This window comes from Bombus fervidus, chromosome 2 (assembly GCF_041682495.2).
Source record: "Bombus fervidus isolate BK054 chromosome 2, iyBomFerv1, whole genome shotgun sequence".
Lineage (NCBI taxonomy): Eukaryota > Metazoa > Arthropoda > Insecta > Hymenoptera > Apidae > Bombus > Bombus fervidus.
The window spans coordinates 15699430-15721996 of record NC_091518.1 but is presented as its reverse complement, the minus strand read 5'-3'; the positions used below and the strand labels follow the sequence as shown (position 1 = coordinate 15721996).

The window sequence follows — 22567 nt, the reverse complement described above, 5'->3', positions numbered from 1 at the left end:
ACACGTATACAGCTGGCGGTTCGATCGAATTAAAGTGTTTCGATGTAGGAGGCCGTGTAGCGCGCGCGGCCTGATTGAACGTTTGCCTCCACCGGCTGACTATACTTAGTAGCTCATTGATCGTCTCTATGGCGGTCCTCAATCATATCTGTTTAAGCGGGGAATCAAGCGGCTACCACAACGGAGGCTGTTCACCTCTATCCGCCCGCTCTCTACGCGGTACATAATGGACCGTGTTAAACGCCACGATAAAATAGTGTCTGCGTTTCATGGTTCGCCGATCGAGTGCCGCTTTCGGCCGCGGACGCACCTTTCTTTCTTTCTCGAAGCTCCTTTAGACGAAGAGGTTTCATTCTGTTTGCATGTTCGATCGGTAGATAATTTACTTGTTTCAACCATTCAAGCGATTGAACTTGATAATTGCTGCTTTCTCGTGGTAATCGTGCACATTAATGGGAGTTGGTATTATTCATCGATCGGTTGATAGCAGCCTGTGTTGTGCGATGGAGTTATAATTGCAGGTGTTTCTCGATATCTACGTTTACCTTAATTCTCTGATGTTACACCTGTATATTTACTGTAACTATGGAGATAGATAAATGTAGCGTTCAATTTTGCTACAGCAATTTTTCAATTTTCGACTCAGTCGTTTCTGTAAATCACCGTTAAAGAGAATTCTTACGTTTGAAAGAAATATGAAAGAATCATTGTTAGTATTCTGCACACGTACAATACATACATACGTATATACATACAAGTTTTCTATGGTAAGTGTTCAAATATCTTCGTAAGCCACTGTATGCATAGTAGCCGTCCACCATTCACAGAAGCTCTCGGGCTTCATGGTTCGCTAAACGGCACACGGCGTCGAGGTGGAGGACGTCGTTCCCCTTGTTCGGTTACTGGCAAACACAAGACAGGCGTCCCTTCCCCTTTCTATAGAGAAACGCAGCGACGATGACATAGCGATACAACGTCTTGCATTGGCAGCCTTATCTCTCCGCAGGACCAAACGATACATCGAGACAAGACTGCGTTCTATCGCGCAATTCCACGTCGATGAGCGATCGAATAGTGTCCGTAGTCACGTTACGATCATCGTTTTTTGTTTCTATGCTTGATGGAAAGCCACCTTTCGGTACGATGGGAAGAATAATGGCTCCAGCGGGAAACATCGCGGGTACAGGTAGTAAACACACGGCATAGACACTGTGATTTCTTAATCGACGCTGCTGACGCAGGGGAAATCTATTGCGTAGTTTCTGGTGGAGTTCTTGTACGAAGAAACAAAAATGTTGTCCCTTGAAATAGAAGGGAGATTAAAGAGAAATAAAAATCCGGAAAGCCTATGAAAGTTACATAATTGGAAAGTATTATTACATTTTCTAATACAGCATCCCAGGGTTAAATATAGTACTTAAATCTACGTAATTATCCAACCACCTAACAATACGGTAGACTCACGTTACGCGACTCATACGGACAAAGAAATATTCTTGATTACCGGTACTGTCATCCTATAACACGCAAATATACGCATCCATCGTTCCACGCCCAATATCGACAAAAAACGAGGCGGATCGAGTATCATGTCCGGAGGAATTGCAATTCACACGAGCCTGTTTGTCCACTCAGAATTTATCCATCGTTGCGACTGTTTGAAAACGACTCCTCGAAATGGCCAGTAACTCGATCGAGCCAAAGGGTTTCTCTCCTAATTGGAGGAAGCTCGTAATGGTCTTCCGCCCCGTTGTTCTACGCGCGTATCGTCCTATGGGATTCGCGGTCGCTGGCAAATAAACTCATAAAGTAATGGCCCGTGTAATTCGAGGGTATTTATTCGCTTGGTTGAGAGTCGGGGCTCGACAACGGTTTTCGTTCCAACGGGACGAATTTTGCGCTTATCTCGCGTTTCGATCGGTCATCGTAGGTTGGCCAACGATCGCGAAACAAACGGTGGAACGACGTCGTTCTATAGAGATGCGCCTTTGTCCTTAATGCGCCCGGATACTTAATACGCCTGCACAGACCGAGCAAATAGCGTGCGGAATCAAGCCATCTAACTCAATTGTTGGAAGCGAGGGAATCAAAAGCCTGAATTAATCCAATTGTCTTGCTGATGGATAATTCAATTGCCTTAGGAAATGAAAAATCAATAGAGACTGCTGTCGATTACTCGCTACGCACTTTATGCGGTACATTGTGAGCTCTAGCGTTTCTATTGGATTACACACTTCGTTTACGCGTGTGGAAGGAATGGACGGTAGCTTGTTATACGCTGTGCAGTTGAAATACAATTAGGCTGTACGTCCGAGAAATTGCGTATAGTATAGAAACGCGGAAAAAAACTTGAATTATTTATATTATTAGTATCGTAATATTTTGTACTTTGTAAAAATCGTGTAGGGAACTACGCTAGTGTCTTTAAATACTTCTCAGGTAATGTTATTCCTTTGTGGCTTCTTCTGGTTTGCAAATATTTTAACAATATCGTAGTAGATAGCGTGCGGTAATTTCAAACGAGTCGAAAGAAGAAAAAGCTCTTCGTCGCACTGTTTTCTTCAACCTAGAATTCACGATTCTGCAACACGATTCATCATTGTGCTAACGGCTACTGTCATACCTAAACCGTGTATCAGAATTTCTAGAGCAGTGTATCGTTCGACAGTCACGTTAACGTGCACTTCCTTGAACCTGACCGATTTATCCGTCGACAATCCTCGTCGATCGCCATTATCCGCCTTCGTTTCCCATTCGAAGTTACTGAAATCTGGCGCGACTGGATGCTGGCGGAAGTGGTTACGCTCACAAATGGAAACTGGAAATGATCTTTCAGAAGAAGGTACCGTGCTCTGGCTTCCAGGTTCTCGGCAGCTCACGCGTGACTCTACGTTCCTTGAATATCGAACGACCTGGCTACGTACGACGTGCCCGCGTAATTGCCGAATCGTTTCGCGTGCAAATTCTATTTGCGGGCTGAAATCGGCCGTAACGAAGCCTGCCGGTCCGAAATAAACGCTCGTGACGCGAATCGTCGGTCTCGCGTGCGGAGAACTTCGTGTTTCGCCATGACTGAGGTCACTGGTCTGTTAGAATGCGCTGTAACGTGACGTGGATGGATATTACATCGCCGATAGACCCGGATTATGGGGGAAAAAAAAAAGGAGACGGTAGTTTGAGTTGAGTGGAGTGTAATGATATAGGGTACTGGGTGTTGATCGAATGCCCTGTGTTTGGTATTTCGTTTCTTCAATTTGCATCTGATATGTGAATGTTTCTTGTTGCACGGGTTCTTCCATCTCTGTCCTAGCGAATCTCTTTCTCTTTGAGCATTTAAATTTGTTTTCTTCTCGTGTTTCCTCGTGTTCCTTTATATGTCGATACTAGGAACTTTTAGTGGATTTTGGTATCAAGTTTCATACTTTAAAAAATTTCTATATCGTCGATCGAATACGTTGCTAAATACATGAATTGAGATTAATGATACGCATTGGATTATCATGCATTCTTCGCAGCCGACATGTAATTACGCTTTTAAATTTAAGCACTCATAAAATATGCAAATAACTTTAAATATTAAAATAACGATTATCTTACATGACATGTACAAAATGCACGAAAGTAAAAATGTGTTGCATAACTCGATACTTTCTTAAATTGGTTGAGATATGGCTTATTACATTTTTCACTCGTGGCCTTCAGGTATCCGAGCTTCATTCATAACTTCCATAAAATATCTGTCAGCGCTATATTTCATCTGAAACTACACGTTATTAATATAAATATCAGAAACGTATCTAAACCCATATATTATGTCCACGTTAAATGATTGCAACGCGTGGTTAAGAGGAACAAGTAGATCGGTGGGCAACGTGTTAAGTATCGGAACCGCGTATCTCTGTAGACCTGCAGCCGAGAGAAGTCGTTCTTTAAAGGGAGCGAGGCCACGAAGAGGAATATGAATCGCAAATGGAAGCGTTTAAGTTGCAAACGATGCGATGGGCCGTAAAGAGAGCAGATCCAATCAACCTTCGGTTACGAGTCAATCGTAGCGATCATCTTATGCTAATGAGCGCAGTTTCGTAGAAACGTACGCGCGCCAGTCAATTTCGTGTATACTTACCAACTTACTGCGTTGACGATTGAAATTCGTTCAGTAAACCGCGATACGTTAACCTATATTCTCAGTTTTCTTCCGTTTATCAGGAATAGAAACTTGAGAAGGAAATCGACGTAACGAGGGCGAAATTGCTCAGGATTTCACATGTTTAACCATTCGTTTGCGTAGTTTTCTGGTTTATTTTACGACGAGGCAATTGAATTAATTGAAAGGAAACAATTTCACGTTTAAAGTATGCCTTGTTAAATAGTTTCGTTGTTTTATAGCGCATTGAGTACTCAAAAGCGTAAAATAGCAGCTGATACGACAGTTGGTGAAAAATGTGCAAATAGTTTGTACGCATTACCTATAAGACTACATTGTAAATAAGATAACGAAATAAAACTGGCACGGTAGTATCGATAGTGGACGTAATGCTCGAGAGCAACAATTTCTGCTCTAGTTGTGGAAAACGTCCACTTTACCGACGTTCACTTTGCCAACGTACCCAGATTTTTCATCGTCGTCGTTAGGCTCTCTCTCGCGCGCATTTGCACGAAACAAGTTATTTGCGGTAATGTTATATCGGGAAAGCAGCGCGGCTTAAGTGGCCGTTTCTCGCCGCCACGTTTCGCGTTTAATCGACGCAAATTATTCCGCGGCACGGCCGGCCCGTAAAGCGGCGCGGCGGAATCTCAAAAATCTCCTTCGCAAATATTCACCGTGATCGAACGCGTTGCGTGCTGTTCTCTTTGGGAAAACCATCGGTTAGTTTCATTTCAATCGTCGGTGTCTTTTTCAGGAAATTTTCTATGATATATTGCTTTCTTGTTCATCCGATGAAAGTTACCCACCGTAGCCTTAGAGTTCAGAGAAACTGCTGTACTTACGGTACATCGATTTTGTTTATTTTCACGTTATATGTCTACGATGTTCATGACACAAAAAACACTTCAACAATCTGAAAAAAATCAAATTCGATTTGAAATTAATTTTGCAATTCTAATTGAAACATTCCGAGTATTCGATCGCCGCTTGTAAAACTGTAAATTCCTAACGAGAGAAAAAGGGAACTGGATGGCTACAATCCGAAATTAACGCAACCTTTCAATCGATCCGCTCTTTCAGCCGATCCATTGTCGTCGAATCAAGGCGTACGAAATTGCGGACCGAACCCGTTCACCGCGAACAACAGTCACGCGTGATTAATACGTAACGACTACAAATGACTGCAACGAAACGGGACGCACCTCGGATCGACGGGTTGAAGAACGACACCCGTGAAAAACCGGTTCCAGGTTTGATGCATTAACGTGCATTAACCTAAATTCGACTGGTGGCCACGGCACGCGGAACGAAGTCGTTTCGTTCCTCCGACCAATCTTGGCCCTGATTGACCCGACGCTGAGGCGAACCGGTAGCTCGACGGACAAAGTGCCGTGAAATGAAGCGATTAGGTCCACCTGATCGTTACGCTCCGTCTGCAAAAACCAAAGAATCCCCGTCGTTGCCAGACCTCTTTCGTCCTCGTTGTCAGCGTATTTCCCTGTGAACACGTTCACTGTTATTTCCAACGCTTGCTACATGTTTATGGGACAGCGGTAAAAAGTATGGTTACAATTAGAGCGAAGAATCAATTCTGTACGACTTGTTGGTGAAGTCGTAGCAAGATTCGAGCACACTGATGTTAAGGGTTAAGTGGAACTTTCATTATTGGACAGCAATTTTAATTGATGTTTGATTAGTTGAATTTTCGCTATTTGTGAATTTCTTTTAACATGAGATTAGTGGAATAAGTAATGGAGAAAATTGGGAACTTCTATTCTGCGCAATTCTGGAAAAGGTTAGACACCGTGTAAATTGTGCAATTTTTTAATGTTTTCGATTATCATTTCGTCTTTATTCAATATAAAAATGTGCTAAAATTTATATATTCCGTAATATACCTAATGATCGGTATGACCAGTATACGTAGACGTTTATGTCAATTTATCGTAATATGGTTTCTCCATAATTCGGCAATACATAGTATATGAATAATTATTTATCTCCTTATGGAATTTTCCATGAACTTTAGTGAGATTGAAGAGAGAAATTAAAGAAAAGAGCAGAAACTATAATTTCAACAGATTTCTAACTTCGTTCTCAGTGATCATATTTGATTGAAATACTTTTTAAATATTTTATATACGACTGTTTTCATCGTCATCCCGATCAACTTATTTTTGTGAACAAACGAATTCAGCTGTTTTTCGCGTTTCAAGAAGCACGACACTGCAACACGAAGTCGATAAAGGCTTCCTCCGGAATCAGGCTTCGGTCTCGTTTCTATGAACAGAGCAGCAGCAGCAGCTGCATCCGCGACACCGTGTGCAGCAGCATCCGATTGCGTATCAGCGACCTCGATCGTCCCCCGTGCATTCCCCTTTCCCTCTCTTGTCCTCCCCCACCCTTCCATTCAGATCATTATGTCAATGATCCCGGCCAGATCCAGGAGGAGGAAGCACGGCTACGCGAAGCTCATCCGCATGCATCGAGCCTGAACTTCCTGATTCCCTTCGTCACGATGGCTAATTCGCCCCATGTTGAGAAACGATTTTTACTACCATTGCTAAACTAATTCTATAGCCGTATATAATATTAGTCTTAGACGGGCAATGACAAATTCAGTTTCTATTTTCTAATGTGGATACAGAGAGGGTAAGAAAAGTTTTCAAATATTTAAGCTTAGAATATTTGCCAATGTTTGAAGATTATTTAAATTAGAATACCAAGAGTGACAATAAAATTCTCTGAAGAGCGAGACTATAAAAACTACTTTCCTTGGGAGACATTTAATTTAAAACGTTTATACTTGGAAATTAGAATGCCGGAATTGTGAGGTAATAGTAATAATCCCTTCGGAATACGAAGAACGCAGAAGAATACAGAAGCAATTTTTGGAAAATATTTAAGTCTAGAATATTCGAAATATTTTAAAATTACAAACCCAGAATATTAGATATAGAAAAATTGATCAATAGTCCAGTTCTTAGAACAATTGACTGATCCTGATGGAAAATCAAACTCGGAGTACCGGTTGACCATAAAATATCATCTTAAAATAGAGAGTATCGCGTGTTCCAGGCCTGTTTCTCCGCAAGAAACCTCCCTTGAAACCGTTCTGTATTACGGGGAGGGAAGCTGGCATCGTAAGCAAGCGCATCAGCTGTTTCCTTTGCGTGACGTCGTGCAATCGGAACAGCTTGTACGATCGTTCGGAAAACCGAACGATCGTTGACCCACGCGATGTCAGGTCTCTCAGATCTGCCTTTTGCGTGCGTGTGTGCATTGGAAATTAGAAATCTTGACGCTGACTGCCAAGCAGACACAGTGAATCCGCTCGACTCGAGCGCACTTTGCATATGTCCAGAACGAGTACTCGCTGTGGATGGTAATTAGATTAGTAGCAACTAATAGCTCGATAACCTGGTACCGAGTGTATACGAGCGAAGATTAAAATCGGATGTAGGCGTGCAAATTGTCGTTAGAAATCGTCAATTATTGTAAGAAGTTTTGAAAAATTGTAGCGATGATGTTAGAATGTGATAATTACTTATGTCATCTCTTGCGATAAGTAAATTTATGGAAGTCATTTGCTTCTTGACAATTGAACATTAATCGTAAACTTATGCAATGAAATTAAGGAATTAACAAGCGAAGTTGATCTTCTTTGGCTTCCGAGAGACTCAGGATGTACGTAGAATTGTACATGTATTAACGTGGAGGGTTACAAGATTTTATTCTAATTAACGACATTTCGTAACAGAAGCAGCACAAATTAAGACTTTGAATTAGTGTTTTTCTTTGTATCTTAATGATCTACCATCTATTAGACACTCTTCGCGGAAGTTTTCTTATGTAAGTACAATCAAAGACCCTCCGCATCTTCTCGACAATCGTTCGCTCAACACTTTTAACTACAATCATTATGAAACTCTCCAATTGCAAATTGCAAACACGTCTTAATGCGATTTCAGAGTGAGAAACAGCGATGTTCGTTTGTTCAAACGAGCAACGGACGATCGGTGTCTCGGAATAAATTAAGACGTTGTAGCAGCCACTAATCAACGACATGTCGGATCGACGTGAAAGAAATGACGTTCGTATCGCGTTCAACAGTCTCGATCATCGAAATCGCGTGCACCTGGTTTTCTCGCCCTTTCTCTTTTCCCGGGCTTGTTTTCTATTTCACTTTCATCCTCGATCGTCTTACGAGCTTGCCAATTTTTCCATCGTTTCGCGACTTTCAGTTTTATGATCTTGATCGCTTCACGCTGCTTCTGCGTTACTCTAAGGCTGAGCGAAAGGATTCATCGACGTGTTCTTGATATTCGAAGAGTCTCGTAAATTCTACTGATTTTAATTGTCCAATGTAATATTCTTCTGACAATTCAATGCAGATTTGTATTAATTTATATTTTCGGCCTTCCCATTCTGTTCTCTCTTTCTCTTCTTCAAACCTAATTTATTGTAGAAAATTTAAAAATCGAAAAATGTACAAATGAACGGATTTGCATAAGTTCGCAGTAATAATAATAACCATCATCCTCGGATCTTTTTCTACTTTTTTCATTCTTTTCACTTTTATATTTTTCTCTAATCTTTCATTTTTCACCGATCTTTCCGCTCATTCATCAGTCCACTCCCTGATTCTTTCCATAACAAGGGAGATAAACAAGAGAAAAAAGAGCCGATTTCACGAGACAGTTAGTAATAATGATCGACGAGTTCCATGAAAACGACAGTGATAAGTGGGTGATAAAAGAAGCGATTCCTTCACCCCTTATCGTCGATGTTTGCCCTCTTTGTTCACGAGCCCTAGTTCAAGCTCTCCCATAACTATGATGCAGTGGCTTCATTGTCTTGCGAAACTGTACAGCCTTGTTATCGCGCAATTAACGCCTCCGCATAAAGTGTTTGACCGTTGAAATTTGCGTGGTCGTTTCGCAATCGTACGAAACGTGAGATTAAAAGACTCACAGGAAGTGTATAACTGATTTGATATTGAAGAACCTTAGGTCTTGGTTACATCTTCGTTCTCTGCGTCTTTGTATCGTAGAACTCGGTAATGTATCATCGTGGAAAGTTTTTCAAAGAAAAAAGCTCTTTAACTTTGTCGACGGCTAACTTGTAACATGTAAAATTTGATTCTTCTCGCAACTTGAATTTTTATCGATTAAGCTTATGACCGAGACTAATGAAAAATTTAGTAGAAAGGCTTTTAGAATTTCTGTTTTTATCCCGTTATGTAAACCAAGACTATCTACTTATACATATATTCTGCATTAATAAAATGCGCAATCAATGTCTCGGTGTCGCAATTTACATCGACGCAAAGACATTAAAAGCAAATACGTAATTACATAGATCCGTATCTCTTTCTAACACCAGAAACATTCAGAAAACACAGAATTCGTATTCAAATATACAGGCAAGGAATTAACTAAGAAAAAAAAATCACATCTAATTTACTCCACAATTTCTGCAGGACTCATCTAAAAATTCTCGAATCGAATATCCGATAGATAACGAAAGATCAGAACCTTCCCCTTCCAAAACGAATTTATCGGCTGCATGATCACGAAAGCACAATAAAATACCAGCATCGAAATTCAATAGTAATTCGCCGGTCCATAAACAATTTCACGATGCTTAAATCATCGACACGATGTTCGTTTGGTTCGGCTGGCGCGGCGCGTTCCTATTCCGCGATTCGAATCTCGCCGCGCGGCGTAGCGGTACTTTCGTAGGGGATTTTTGCAGCATGATGTTTAGCCGCGGAGCGAGCCACAATAAACCATAAACCGTGGCCGCGGCGCGGTCGTCTTAATTGCCTGCAATTAATTTGTCCACGTCGCGCGATAGAAAGTGCATCCCGACTGGTGGAACGATCATTCGAAGGTGAAAAGGTACGCGTATCGAGACGTTCACCTTCGATCGTTCGATCGCCAGTCGAAGATGACACCTGCGGGTTAAAAGGTGAGATTAGCAGAGGCTCGAAGTCAAATAAGCAAATACTTGTAGTGGAAATTACGCGTAAGTGTGGGACATGTCCTTAAATGGACAACGTTATTCGTTGCGAAATGGAGAAGTTTGTGCGTGTGATGCATGGCACGATAAATCTAAGATTCCGGCATTTGCTTTCGGGACGCCAATAATTTCTGAATTCGGGATCTACGGATTTCGAAACCAAGGGCCTCCTACGGCAGTGCATGCTAGAAGTCATTTTTAGAGATATTTATCTGATTCTTCAGAACGATTAAATTTGTTTGAAAAAATTTAATAATTAATTAACTTGACGTTCTATCATCGAATACCGACTATTGGATTGGCAACTAAGTGATTGCGGATTTTGTCATTAGGTAGTATTGACAAAAGTTGGCTTAATTGGCAACCCGATATGTCAACAGTTATAACGTATAACATTTGCGCGAGAGAGAAAGTATTATGTAACAATTAATAATTTAATATTACGTCACTACTTAAATTCCAAGGTCCGAAGCAAAAGTGAAACCGTAGAACCTCCGGTACGACAATTTCCGCCCCTGTCCTCCAATTTGTACGAATTTGTCAGGCAGACAGGCGAAGGTATACGAGCCTGGGCACGCGAAACGAATCGGTGGTGTTCGTACGAGTTTTGCGATAGGTCAGTTGGCATTGGGAGCAGCGCACGGCTGAAACACTTCCTCCGGTTTTTGAATCGGGGTTGAGAAAGTTATTCGATATCCTTTCACGGATGGATCGCGGTCATATTTGTGCAACTGTCACCAGAAGGGACACTTTACGCAAAACCTCCCGTATACGTAGCATTATATCAGATTACCAAAATCTGCTGGTGTACGATTCCGCTCGTCGATTGAGATACAAACGCGAGCCTTGGGAGATCGGATTCGTAAAGGATGCGGGAGTAACGAGATCCCTGTTGTCTCCTGTTTCAGGAACGAAAAAGAGAGTGGACGACGTGGTAGCGCCCAGGACCATTCACGACATACCCGAACATGTTCTCACGTGCGGCCTCACGCTTCCTGGTAAGTTTTACAGATTTACCTTTTTATGATACTCTTCGATACGAAAGTGTTATTCTTTCTCCCTCCTTTGCTTTTTTTTATTAATTTGTCAAATTAATTTCAATATCCTTTGGCTGGTAAATAAGAAAAAAAAAAAAAAAGAAAAGAGAGAGAAAAATATATGGGAAGAATTTAATTACGATTCTTCACAGACACCATTACCGAAAAGTAAATTATAAAACAATTACTATCAAACAACTACTAAAGAATTACATCCTTGTCATTAATGTTACTACATACATTCCACGTTTGCCCCAAATTACTATCCCGACTCATAAACAAGCATCGCCTTCTGTCTTTCAAATTCTCCATAATTCTAACACAAATCTCTGGCCGGCTTGGTCATTAAAATTTCCATTAAGCGAGGCTCGCGACACGCTGTCTTCGCGAGAAGATAACTCGCGTTGACCGCGAAGGAGTATGCGGAAGCCAGGGCACACCCACCGCCACGTGGGCCTGTAAAGCCCGGTTCACACGCCTCCGCATCCTCGGCAACCGTGTCTATTTACGTGCTTGAGGACGCTTCTCTCCGTTGCTTATCGCCGCGTTACCACGTCCTTCCCTTTCTTTTTTCCCCTCTTTTCCTCTTTCTACGGCACGTTCTTCCTTTCTTTGCGCGTCCTGTTTGTCCTTTCCTCGAGGCTCTCTCGCGGAAGTCTAACTGTATTCCCGCGGCGGTACTTTGTCAACGATTAACCGACCAGGGAATAAAGGTGTCCGTGCAGGGTTTCCTGAAAGGACGGCATTGTGTGACGAAGGAAATATGTGGGTCGGAGCAGAGAGGCCAGATATACGCTGACTTTTCGAGAGGAAGTTGACTTACTTGGGGTGGGACGCTTCGTTGCGTCGTTTGCGAGGGAAGGGTCGTCTTTTTATGAAGAGGGGGTTTTTAAAGAGGATCAGATACGAGGGTGATGAGTGTTTCATTCTTTCAGGGGATCTTGACAGGTTCTTTTTTAATTTATGAGGGTAATTCGGATAGGAAAAGAGGGTGGGTGCAGTGTATTTTTCATTTTGTGTAAATCGATTATCCTCTAGCTTGGAAAGCTAATATATAAGCTGAATATTGGGGCTAACTATGATCTCCTAATTGCATGAAATCGTCGACGAACGTTCGAAGTAATCACACACGAAAGCGTCCATCCTTTCGTTTAGGTTTAAAAATCATTCTCTACTCGTTTATGCGCGCTCTCGATTTCGATATTGACTTTCCACGCATGCAACGATTCCGAACCATTTCACGTGTGCGCATCCATTCCCTTCCTCTTTTGGAACGCATAATTTCCTCGCATTCCAACGTTCCCTCGCTCCGACATTCTCCACGAAGCGTTTCCAATATCTCGTTGTTAAAGAGTAGAGAATCGTAGGAATCGTCTGCTAATGCGACTAAAACAGCGTAACTGTACTTTCTCGTGATCTTTATTAAACGTCCCGCGGATCGAATCTCTCCTCTCTCAGTTCCATCGTCTTTTACTGAAAATATCACAGCGATGCCTCCTTTTTTTCTTTCTTTCTTTTTTTTTTCTTCACTCGAGCATCCGCTTTCTCTTTGTAGATGCCTCCTTCGCCATTTTGTCTCTTCTTTCTATGTAAAAGCGTTTCCTGTTTCTTGTCGGCGAAACCTGTAATTCCGCAACCGATTGTGTCTCCTCGTTCCATGGCCGTTTTCATCGACGCGCGTGTTAAACGGCAAACAAAATGAAAAAGGGACACTCGTCTTCTCAAGACAGAGAGGAGGACGGAGAAGAACACAAAGCGGAAGTCGCTGTGGAATTCAATTTTAACGAAACGCCCGTGAAACGGTTTCTGTGTTCCTTCTGAGAACGAGTTTTGCGTTTCTTCGTAGGAGCCGAGAAATTTCATTGAGATCCGAATGCTCGTTGCATTTGCAAAAAAAATATCCTTCGCTATATTAGTTTTTCAAAGTATATTGTGTGTACAGCATGACGTGACTCATATCGAAGAAACAGTTGTTTGCTAGTTTGTTTTCTGATCGTTGGGAATCCTAAGCCTGTAATCTTCCATCGTTCGCAGGAACGTTTTACCGTGTTATTAATCGGTCTGCGAATGCTGTAGTAAAAACGAAGCTACGTATTCAACCGGTGGTGAATTTTTTAAACGCACGAACAATTACACTGTCGCCGTTAGCGTAGAAAGTAAAAGACAAGGTGGCCCAAAAATCCGCGAACGAGTGAAAGGAAAAGCGATTTTATGCCTTTTAGTCTCTAAATTAAATTGACTACTCTTCACGCATCTGTTCTGTAGTCTATTCGCAGATATGAAGTATCATGCAGCAAATTGTAAGACGAATCTCTCTATATTTTTAAGAACAGTGATCATAAATCTTCTACCTATGGAAGACTTAAAGACACGAAATTCATGAATTTTGCACTCCGGGATACGTTTCTTTGATACTTAACCTTGAATTAAGATATTCTTATATTCCATTGTTCTTGAATTATCACGATTAAAGGATGCTCATAATACTCTTAAATTATCTGCGAATTTCCCGTTAAGGCAATGTAAATAGTCTGTCGGTACAATAGATTACGCACTTATTTTTTAACCCTCTGTGAAAACACACCTTTGTTCTTTGTTGCTACCCGAATAATTGTACAATTAATCAACTTTATGTCAATTACGAGTGTTTCTTGCTAAAAATCTCAACTCCGATACCTGTATATCCTACCGGCATCTCATCACTCGTAGGTATCTGTTTTTCTTTAATCGAGTCTTCTCAGTTAATTAAACGCGAGCATTTCCCGCGTACACAGATTTCGCACGACTTATTTGTCATCCTACGACAAGATTCGCACGCTTCCTCGTTCTCGTGCAAAAATTATCGCTCGGTTACATGCCATTATCTTCCCCATTATCCCATTATATGCCTTGCCTGGCTGTTATTACATCCGATCGTTAGACGCAGCTATAAACTAGGAATATCTACATTCGTGTCTATTTTTGGTAACAAAGACAGCTGTATAGTTGAACGTATTCTAGCATTGAAAATATACCATACAATTTTTCTTATATTCTTGTAGGACGAGTAAAACATTAAAATTGATGAGTGAAAAGTTTGATTAATAGTATATCGTAATTGAATACTCGATTAATTGATACATGCTCCAGTTCTAGATATTTTGTATTAATCATGAGATTAGTCTTCGCATAGATCTAGAACAATACTTTTCATTCAATCCAAATTAAAACACCAGATTACAATACATCATAAATTAAACAATCTAAGAGGTTTTCGAATCATGAGACAGTGCCAGAACGTTTGACGATCGCGAGAGGCAATTTTAACTTCCAGAGCTTATTTGCTACGACGAACTACGAACAATCGCGAAATAATTCGAAAACTAAGCGCACGTGTGAGCACATCGTTCCCCGTGAGCTTTTCTCAACCAATAGCCGAGGGAACCTAAAGTAGTTAACTGTAATCCCATAGTTGGCAAAGCAACAGTCGCTTTGTCGCCGATTAGCTAGTTGAGAACGCGTGCGCTTGTCCAAAAGAGGCGGATCTAGCGAGAAAAAGAAGAAGCCGGCTGCGATGGATTACGAGGCCGGACAGAAAGAATCGATCGGCGTTTCGTGTCTTGAAAGTTGACCGCGCTCGTCCAATCTACACGTGTTTGCGAAAGTATTCCTGTATTCGCTGTTCCTGCCATAGTCGCGGTTCGTTACACTGTTAATTAAGTCGTTAAAAATTGTATACACGTTCAATATATTTATAAAAATGTTCCATGTAAAGTGTCTGAACACTTTCGTATGTCCGAAGAACGTTTCCTCGCTCGGAGGCGTTCGAAGGATCGCGAAACGCGCCTTTAACACGCCTTTAACACGCCTTCGTTCGCTCTGATTTCCACCACTCGGGTAAAATACAGTCTTCGGTCGCGCGATTAAATCGAATCAACCGTCTAAACTCTCCGTCGAGTTATTAGTATTTAGTTGCCGTTTCCTGTTCAATTAGGGATGCCGTTTGAAAATTACATCTCGTTGCGGGAGAAATCTGGACAGATAATTCATGTTAAATTCGCGTCGATCGCACGGTCTGCCGTTCAACGATGAGCAAATCGACGATGAGAAAAGGTGTTGGAGGGGTGTAGTAATAGCGATAAGAAATACGAAGTTAAGTGATTGGATAGAAATTGGTAGGGATAATTGGAGGTGGGCGGCGCCGAATGTTTTAATATCGGTGGTAATCGTGTAACGAATTAAGAAAGATAAAAATATTACGCCGATTAATGCCGCCTTCGCGTTTCGTTTCAGTTATCTGCTACATCGTGTATAGTTTCGAATTCTAGTTTCGTTCATATGGTTGAACATGTTAGGTAGTCCGAAAAGTTTCTTTCGTTTTATAAAGAAATAATGGGAGCACAACATTTTCTGTTTTACATTATTTTATCGAATTACGTTTGATCCATTTTGTTTTATCAAGATAAAGGTCACAACATTCGACAGATTAGGTATTAAGTTTGTATAAAGATGCGACGTTGTAAAAGACGTGTCTGTAAAAGAAAGACACTTTTCGAACAACCTAATATATATGTATAAATATGTATATCGTAATATATATAAACGATAGTGTAGGTACGAGAACGATAAAGTAATTAATAGCTTGGAACAAAGATCTTTATTAATATATTCTTGGTAAAAGGTAATTATCAGGCCTGTTTCACTGTTCTACCGAAAGTATATAAGTCTCAGGCGTGTGCTAGGTTGTTGGTTATCCGTGAACTTTTCGAGTAGCGATAGAATATCATGCAGAGCGGGGTTCGTCGGAAGATTATCGAAGTCGCCGGGTCAACGGCTTCGCAAACATCTTTATTGTCGAACGAGCGAGCGTGAAGAGCCGATCGCTTTCACGTGTAAGCTCCTTCGGCTAAATTACGCGCTCGTGTGCTCGAGCATGAATTAGATGATTTAGCTTGATCCGTGCTCGAACTAGTGGAGCAGACCTGGTCCTACCTTTTCCTGGAGAATGGCTTCCGCTATCGCTGCTTCGAATTCAGAGACAGTAGAGAGCAACATTTTTTATTTTATTATTTTAGGTTGAATAAAATTAGATTTAATATGCATTTAATTATGAAATATAACGTAAAGGATGATATTGTGATTATTTTTCCTCCATTGCAAAGTAAAATCGACAAAAGTATTAATTCCACGGTTTTCTCGGTCTCCAAATATTCTTTACGCTTTGGGAAATAAACTTATTATACTTGAGAATTATATTCAATCTAAAATTCCTTTTCTTTCAATGAAAAAGTTCGCGGTAAAGAAAATGATGAATGTATAGTACGATGTCTCGTGTTAATCATCCTCTGTGCGATCAAACCGCGACTGTTCAATGGAATGTTTCGCCTCGCAACGCTAACCAGAATGAATCGTACCGAAAGACATTCCTGGTATCTCTCAGTCAAGTCTTCGTGGCATCTCGCGTGGGTGAACCACATAGTCCGCACCACCTTCGAAAAAATCTGCTGGTCGCGATAATTTATCAGACGTGGGGATCGACGAAAATTTACGTTCCCTTTGCGGATAACGACGAGTTATGATAATGACCGCTTTTATGCAACAAACGAGCATTAGACTAATTACCTATGCGCGGTTTGCGGTACTTTGTTCATTGTACTGACCATGGATAGCGATAATTAAAGACCTTTTCACGGCCTGTTCGTTATTAGTTGTGGCTCGTTACCGGTCAATTTATTATTGGATACGAATGCACTTTTTAATCGAAGATATATGGGAAGCTCTTTGCGATGTTTGATTATGACAAATATTAGAAAAGTTTAGAATGAATCATTAAATTAACACCGTTATTTGTTAACAACGAGTCACTCAATTAATGTCTTGAAATTAAAATCAAGGACTTAATCACAGAATGTAGACACAAGAGATTGAAGAGTATTCTATAATCGCGACAAATATTCGTGAAATATATTACTAGCAAAGATTTGTAAGGAAACACATAAATTACGAGCTGCTAGTGTTGATAAACTATCTTACGTAATATTAACAAGTTTGGCAATAGAACAAGTACAATTCTGTAATTTCGTATTAAATATAACAATCAATTTGTTTATAATTATAAATACTGATCAAACTGTTTGATTCTTCTACTCGATGTGAAATTGTAATAATAATCAGTATAGCCAAGATCTATAACCTACAGCTCATTTGTCAATTCGTTAAGATTACTAGTTAGAAAATCATCGTGCAAAAAGTCGAAGAACTCGGCCCGAAAATACATCGCACCGTCGTACTTATACCAATCGAAAAAACCAAGAAGAAGCGAAAAGACGGAGCCCAATCGCGGAATAATAGGCTTAAGATTAAAACCGGTAAATGCACGACAGAAACGAAACATTGTAATTTTCGATACTCGATAATCACACGGATTCGGGCGTCGTTTTAGGTGGCGCACGCTTCGGCAACGTGAGCAATTACGCGCAGAGCAAAAGCTCTCGGATCGTGCACGCAGCCAGAATTCAGGGTACGACCCAGATCCCAAGTCGTTGTCAGGCTAAGATTTCGCCGAGGCCAATCGATAATTCTTCGCCAGACGATCGATGCGCCTCGCCCGTATCGACCGCTATTATTCGTCGCGTGGATTTTCTACGCTGTTAATTGCTTCTACGGGAACCGCGGATCGAGAAAGTTGCAATTTTATCATCTGCTTAAAATTAAATTTTTGATCGATGATCCATAATTTTAGGAAGTAACAGAGTGAAGAAGGATGAAATGGTAAAGATGGAAACGTGAATTTTGAAGATTAACAGTTGCAAGTGGCAAGTTCCGAAGGGTTTGAAACAACAATATAAGTTTTGATACGATTACGTTTGTTTGACACTTGTTTTATAAAGAATCGTCTATTGTTAGTTCTTTATTTTGACATATTTCTATGGAATATTATCTTCTACAATTTTTCTTAAATTAAATCGATCGTCTGTTTTTATTCTAGAACCATTAAGACGTTTAAAATGGTGTTTCGAAAGTTTCAGTATGATGAAGCTGTATCGATCATAATCATTTACTCGATCAGACATCCTAGTTAGTAAAATACAAATCTTATTTCTACTTCTTCGGTGGTATGAAAACGGTCTCTGAATAGACTTCATCGAATCTTATATCGAACCTTATTCAATCACCTGATCCTTGAATTCAAACTGACCCCGTCATGGTTACTGAAACATAGAACTATCGCCTAATTAATCACGCGTTGTCGTATACGCGCTTTCGTTCAATTATTCACGTTTCTCGAGGAAGCGTCGAGAGGCGTCGAACTCTCGAGTGGCTCGACCTCTCTAAACGCTCGAGAAATTATTATCTGATCAATCAGTGGCGTGATACAGCGCGCCGATCAATCGGATCGAACCTGGTGTTTTGTAGCGAAACGATCGCAGAATAATCGGTGAATTAATCAAACGGCGAATTATCGTGCGATCGAGGATTCTATTAATCAGACGATCACGGCCATGGCGATCGTCTTATTGCCTCGTTACGGGACTTATTGTCGGCCGGCTGATCTCTCTAATCGGCGGCGAGATGAAAGATGAAATCGTCAGCCTGGAACTGCCTAATGAGACAGCTTCTATATCAATAATACATATTCTACATAGAAATCTCATTTTAATTTCTAAATTTTATAATTTCAACGATTTTATTCATTGGAAATTCTTATTTTACATTTATCGTATTTTTTACTTTTTGATCATTTCAGGAAATATTATAATGCAAATTCTTTTCTTGTCACTAGTCTTCACACCTTGGGTGTTTCCCACGTTTTTTCACTAAATATCTATGGCGGCAAGAGATTTTTAAATATTGACTTTTTAACGCCTATACTAGCCAATTCGCAGAATTGATTTCTTTAAATACATATGCTTGGAGAATAGCGTGAAATGAATAACCGGTCCTAGGGTCAGCGACCGTGGTCGTAAACATTCGCGATCAGCTGATGAGATGTCTATCTTTAAGATCACGAGTGTTCCAAGAAATATACATTACGGTACTGGTGGCCCGTTCGTGTAAGTACGCAAATATAAACGTGCACTTTCGATGCTTGGTTCAATGACTAACATCTCTCTCCTTTGTTAACATTGGCAAAGACATTGTGAGTCATTGACATATAGATTGCTCTCAAAGAAATCTATTTAACTCTTATTATAAATGCATTTTTTAATTCTTAATTAGCATCGTAGCGTCGCAACTACTCCAAAAACCAAGTAACTTATCTAAACAATTCAAACGAATAGCACGCTACTTATATTCGCCATCTCCACGCATCATCGTAGCCGCACACTGTCGTAAATTCTCGAATCACTTTTTCGATTTTCTCCAAGCTGCAGTCGGGAATCAGTTTCCGCGTTGGACGTTTACGAGCTGGTTGGCGACGAATAATCCGCGCGACGTAATTGCTACGTGCGTCCCGGCGAGACACGCCGCGTTTGCGTGGCAAACGTTTGCTGGTTGCCGGCACGGCGCAGCGCAGCGCGACGCTTTGGTATCAGCCGGTGCAATTAGCGTCCGCGAACGATTCATGTCGGGTTAATAAATTGAAAGGACGCAGCTGACCCACGATCGGAAGCACGTTGATCGCGGATCGAGCGTGACGGAGGTGAAACGATCGAGTATAAATTCCTTTCTGTCGGGTTTCTAATCTGGTACCGGTTACGACTGCTCTTCCATTTCGTTGTCATACTTCTGTAATGATTCTTCTTATTGGTATATCGCCTTGCATTCGTGTACATTTAAGTTATGGTAATTGAACTGTGGCAAAGAAATACAATACAAGATACGATTCGCCATTAAGTTGGTATCTGCTTTTCTCTTTTATATAATCAAGAATATTGTATGTACCATAACAATGCGAATATCGGTTATTTAAGTGGGATATGAATATTTCAGATATCAAATTCATTAGCTTCGGTGTTTCTACATTCTTTTCAGTTTTATCGTTGCTTCTGAACGGCTGGTATATCGTGTATCGTGTCATCGTATAATTTTTTGGAAACAATAAATTCTGTTCAATTCTGGAAACCAGGTATTGCGTACAAAAAAATGGGAATCCTCTTATATTGGAATTTAGCAGTATATAGCGTTGTTCTAATTAATTAGAATAATTCAGTTGTACGAAAAAGTCAAGCAACACTACGAAACAATTTCCACTATCCTAAACCCAATTCCATTCTTACTTCTGAATCTTTCCATGCGCTTTAACATCTACTTACAACCTCGTAGTTCAAGAGTCGTTGAAACGCAGCCAAAGGATCTTAAATCAAGCTTCGGCTCGGGTGGTACACCCAACTACGCTCCAAAGCATTTCAATGACACACAAAGTGCAAAAACAGATGGAACGAGTTCCGACGATTGGAACGTTCGAATCGATATCGATACCATCGTGGTATCTCCAGCCAGCTGGATAATTATCTGACTATCGGATCTTCGCGTCGCGACAACTCTCGAAGCTCGATTACCTCGCAATGACTTATTCGCAGCGTTAATTGCGCCGATAAGCGGGAGCATACGAACGAGCATTGGTTAGTTTGTTTGGAAACTTTACTTTGTTCTGTTTTACTTGTACTCGTTTCTAAGATTTCGTTTTCAATGTACATATCAATATGTCATGACTGGAAGCTTTTACATCGTTATGATTGCAACGTCATATTTTTCAATAAAATTGTAGTGCAAACATTGTGTCTTATAGAGAAATTATATTTTATAAAGTTATATTTTGTTTGAAGTGTTTATTATTTAAATACATCATTGCGTTTCCAACGTCTCAGAAAATCGACTACATCGTCTTCGTTCTCCTCATTGCGATATTTTTCTTCGATCCTCCTTCGAGGAATTTTTCCGTTACGCCTCCGATATCGTTTTTCTTTCTACTTCAGTAAGTCGCTCGGAGAGTGGAATATCGAGCAGCCACGATCCGACTCTCGATCGACGATCAATATAACTGCAAGAGATACTTTCGATCGCTGCTACGAGCGCAATGTACGCCCACCCGCCGAAGACCCGTTATCGGTTGCTCTTATCACTGATCTTCGCTTCTGGAACGAGCAGTTCCTCGAAACGCCAGAGCGATCTCGTTTCCTCGGAAAATCGTGGCCATGCCTGAAAAATAATCGACCGTCTGCCGGTGTTTCGAGAAGATTGAAAATCTCCAACGTCGAACTGCTCTTTCCATCGTTCGACAGGCAATCTTTTTTCCACACTGACGTCAAAGGCTTCTATATAGGAGCTTTCAAGTGAAATTGAAATCAGTGAATGGAGCAATACTCCGTAAAATCGAAAGTGTAAGTAACTTTGAAGAAATCATAAAATTTAATGGCGTACGGAACGATAAACAGTTCGTTTCATCGATAGGAATACGAAGAAATTTGCAAAAATTCATTCTCATCGCTATTATTAAGATCTATCCTGTCTTCTATAAGATCTGTAATCTTTATCATTTCGGTTCTCAAATAATAGTAATGATTTCTCATAGCAGAACATTATTACGAATCATTAATCATTCAAATATCCACTGGAAACCAAAAGAAATGTTCACACAACTTCTCCTATTCTCGATTGTTTTAACAAAGCGGAACAAAAAGCATCAGCTATCACAAGTGGAAATCCCATATATGCTGTTATATGTATACGAAATGTAGAACACGCGCTTTCCCATAGTTGAATCCATTGAGGCGCCTTGCTCTGCGTCGAGAGTGGCGCGTTCTCCGATTAAAATTCGCTCACCAATTAGTAGTTTGATCCCATTCTGCGTCGGACAGTCTGGTCCGCCCTCGACCCTCCGTTTCTACTCGTAAATAACGAGGATCGCGCGGGCGTGAGACCCGCCACAGGGGCTACGTCGATAGCAACGACTAAGAACGGGACGTCTGAATGCGAAAAAGCTGGCGAACTCTCGAGGAAACGGAGAAAGGCGGGTCTTCGTTCGTTTCATTCAAGCTGCGTCTCTTCCATTGCTCCGATCTTGGCTTTCCAATATCCTAGCATCTATGTACATTTTCTTTCAGTAAGAGATAATAACGCGGAATAAATATATCGAAGCATTGCTTGGAATAGAAATGAATAGAGTTGGAGATACGAAAGACAGAATTTGATAGGAATCTAATTATCTCTGGACTCGAAACGTTAATTTGGATTTTTGTTAATGCTTGAAGTATATACAGCCTTGCATATCCTTTTTTTTTTCAATGAAACATCTTTCTATTTTGTTTTATATACATCTCGTTTTTCTAGTATTAAGGTTTTGCGGTCATATGGAAATACCAATATTATTGAAATTTACAACGTATTTCTTTAGTGTTTGCAACAAGAGCAATAAAATCTCGAGTCAATATTCTCA

At 40.6% G+C, this 22567-nt stretch overlaps 1 protein-coding gene across 4 annotated transcripts in view; it reads left to right on the top strand.

Moving 5' to 3' along the window:
* LOC139994041 (uncharacterized) overlaps positions 1-22567 on the top strand; it is a 303249-nt gene that overhangs the window by 170595 nt on the left and 110087 nt on the right. For all 4 annotated transcript variants that reach the window (XM_072016334.1, XM_072016324.1, XM_072016315.1 and 1 more), the window contains exon 6: positions 11080-11169. In XM_072016334.1, the coding sequence (XP_071872435.1) occupies positions 11080-11169 (90 nt within the window). The remainder of the gene's footprint in view (positions 1-11079; positions 11170-22567) is intronic.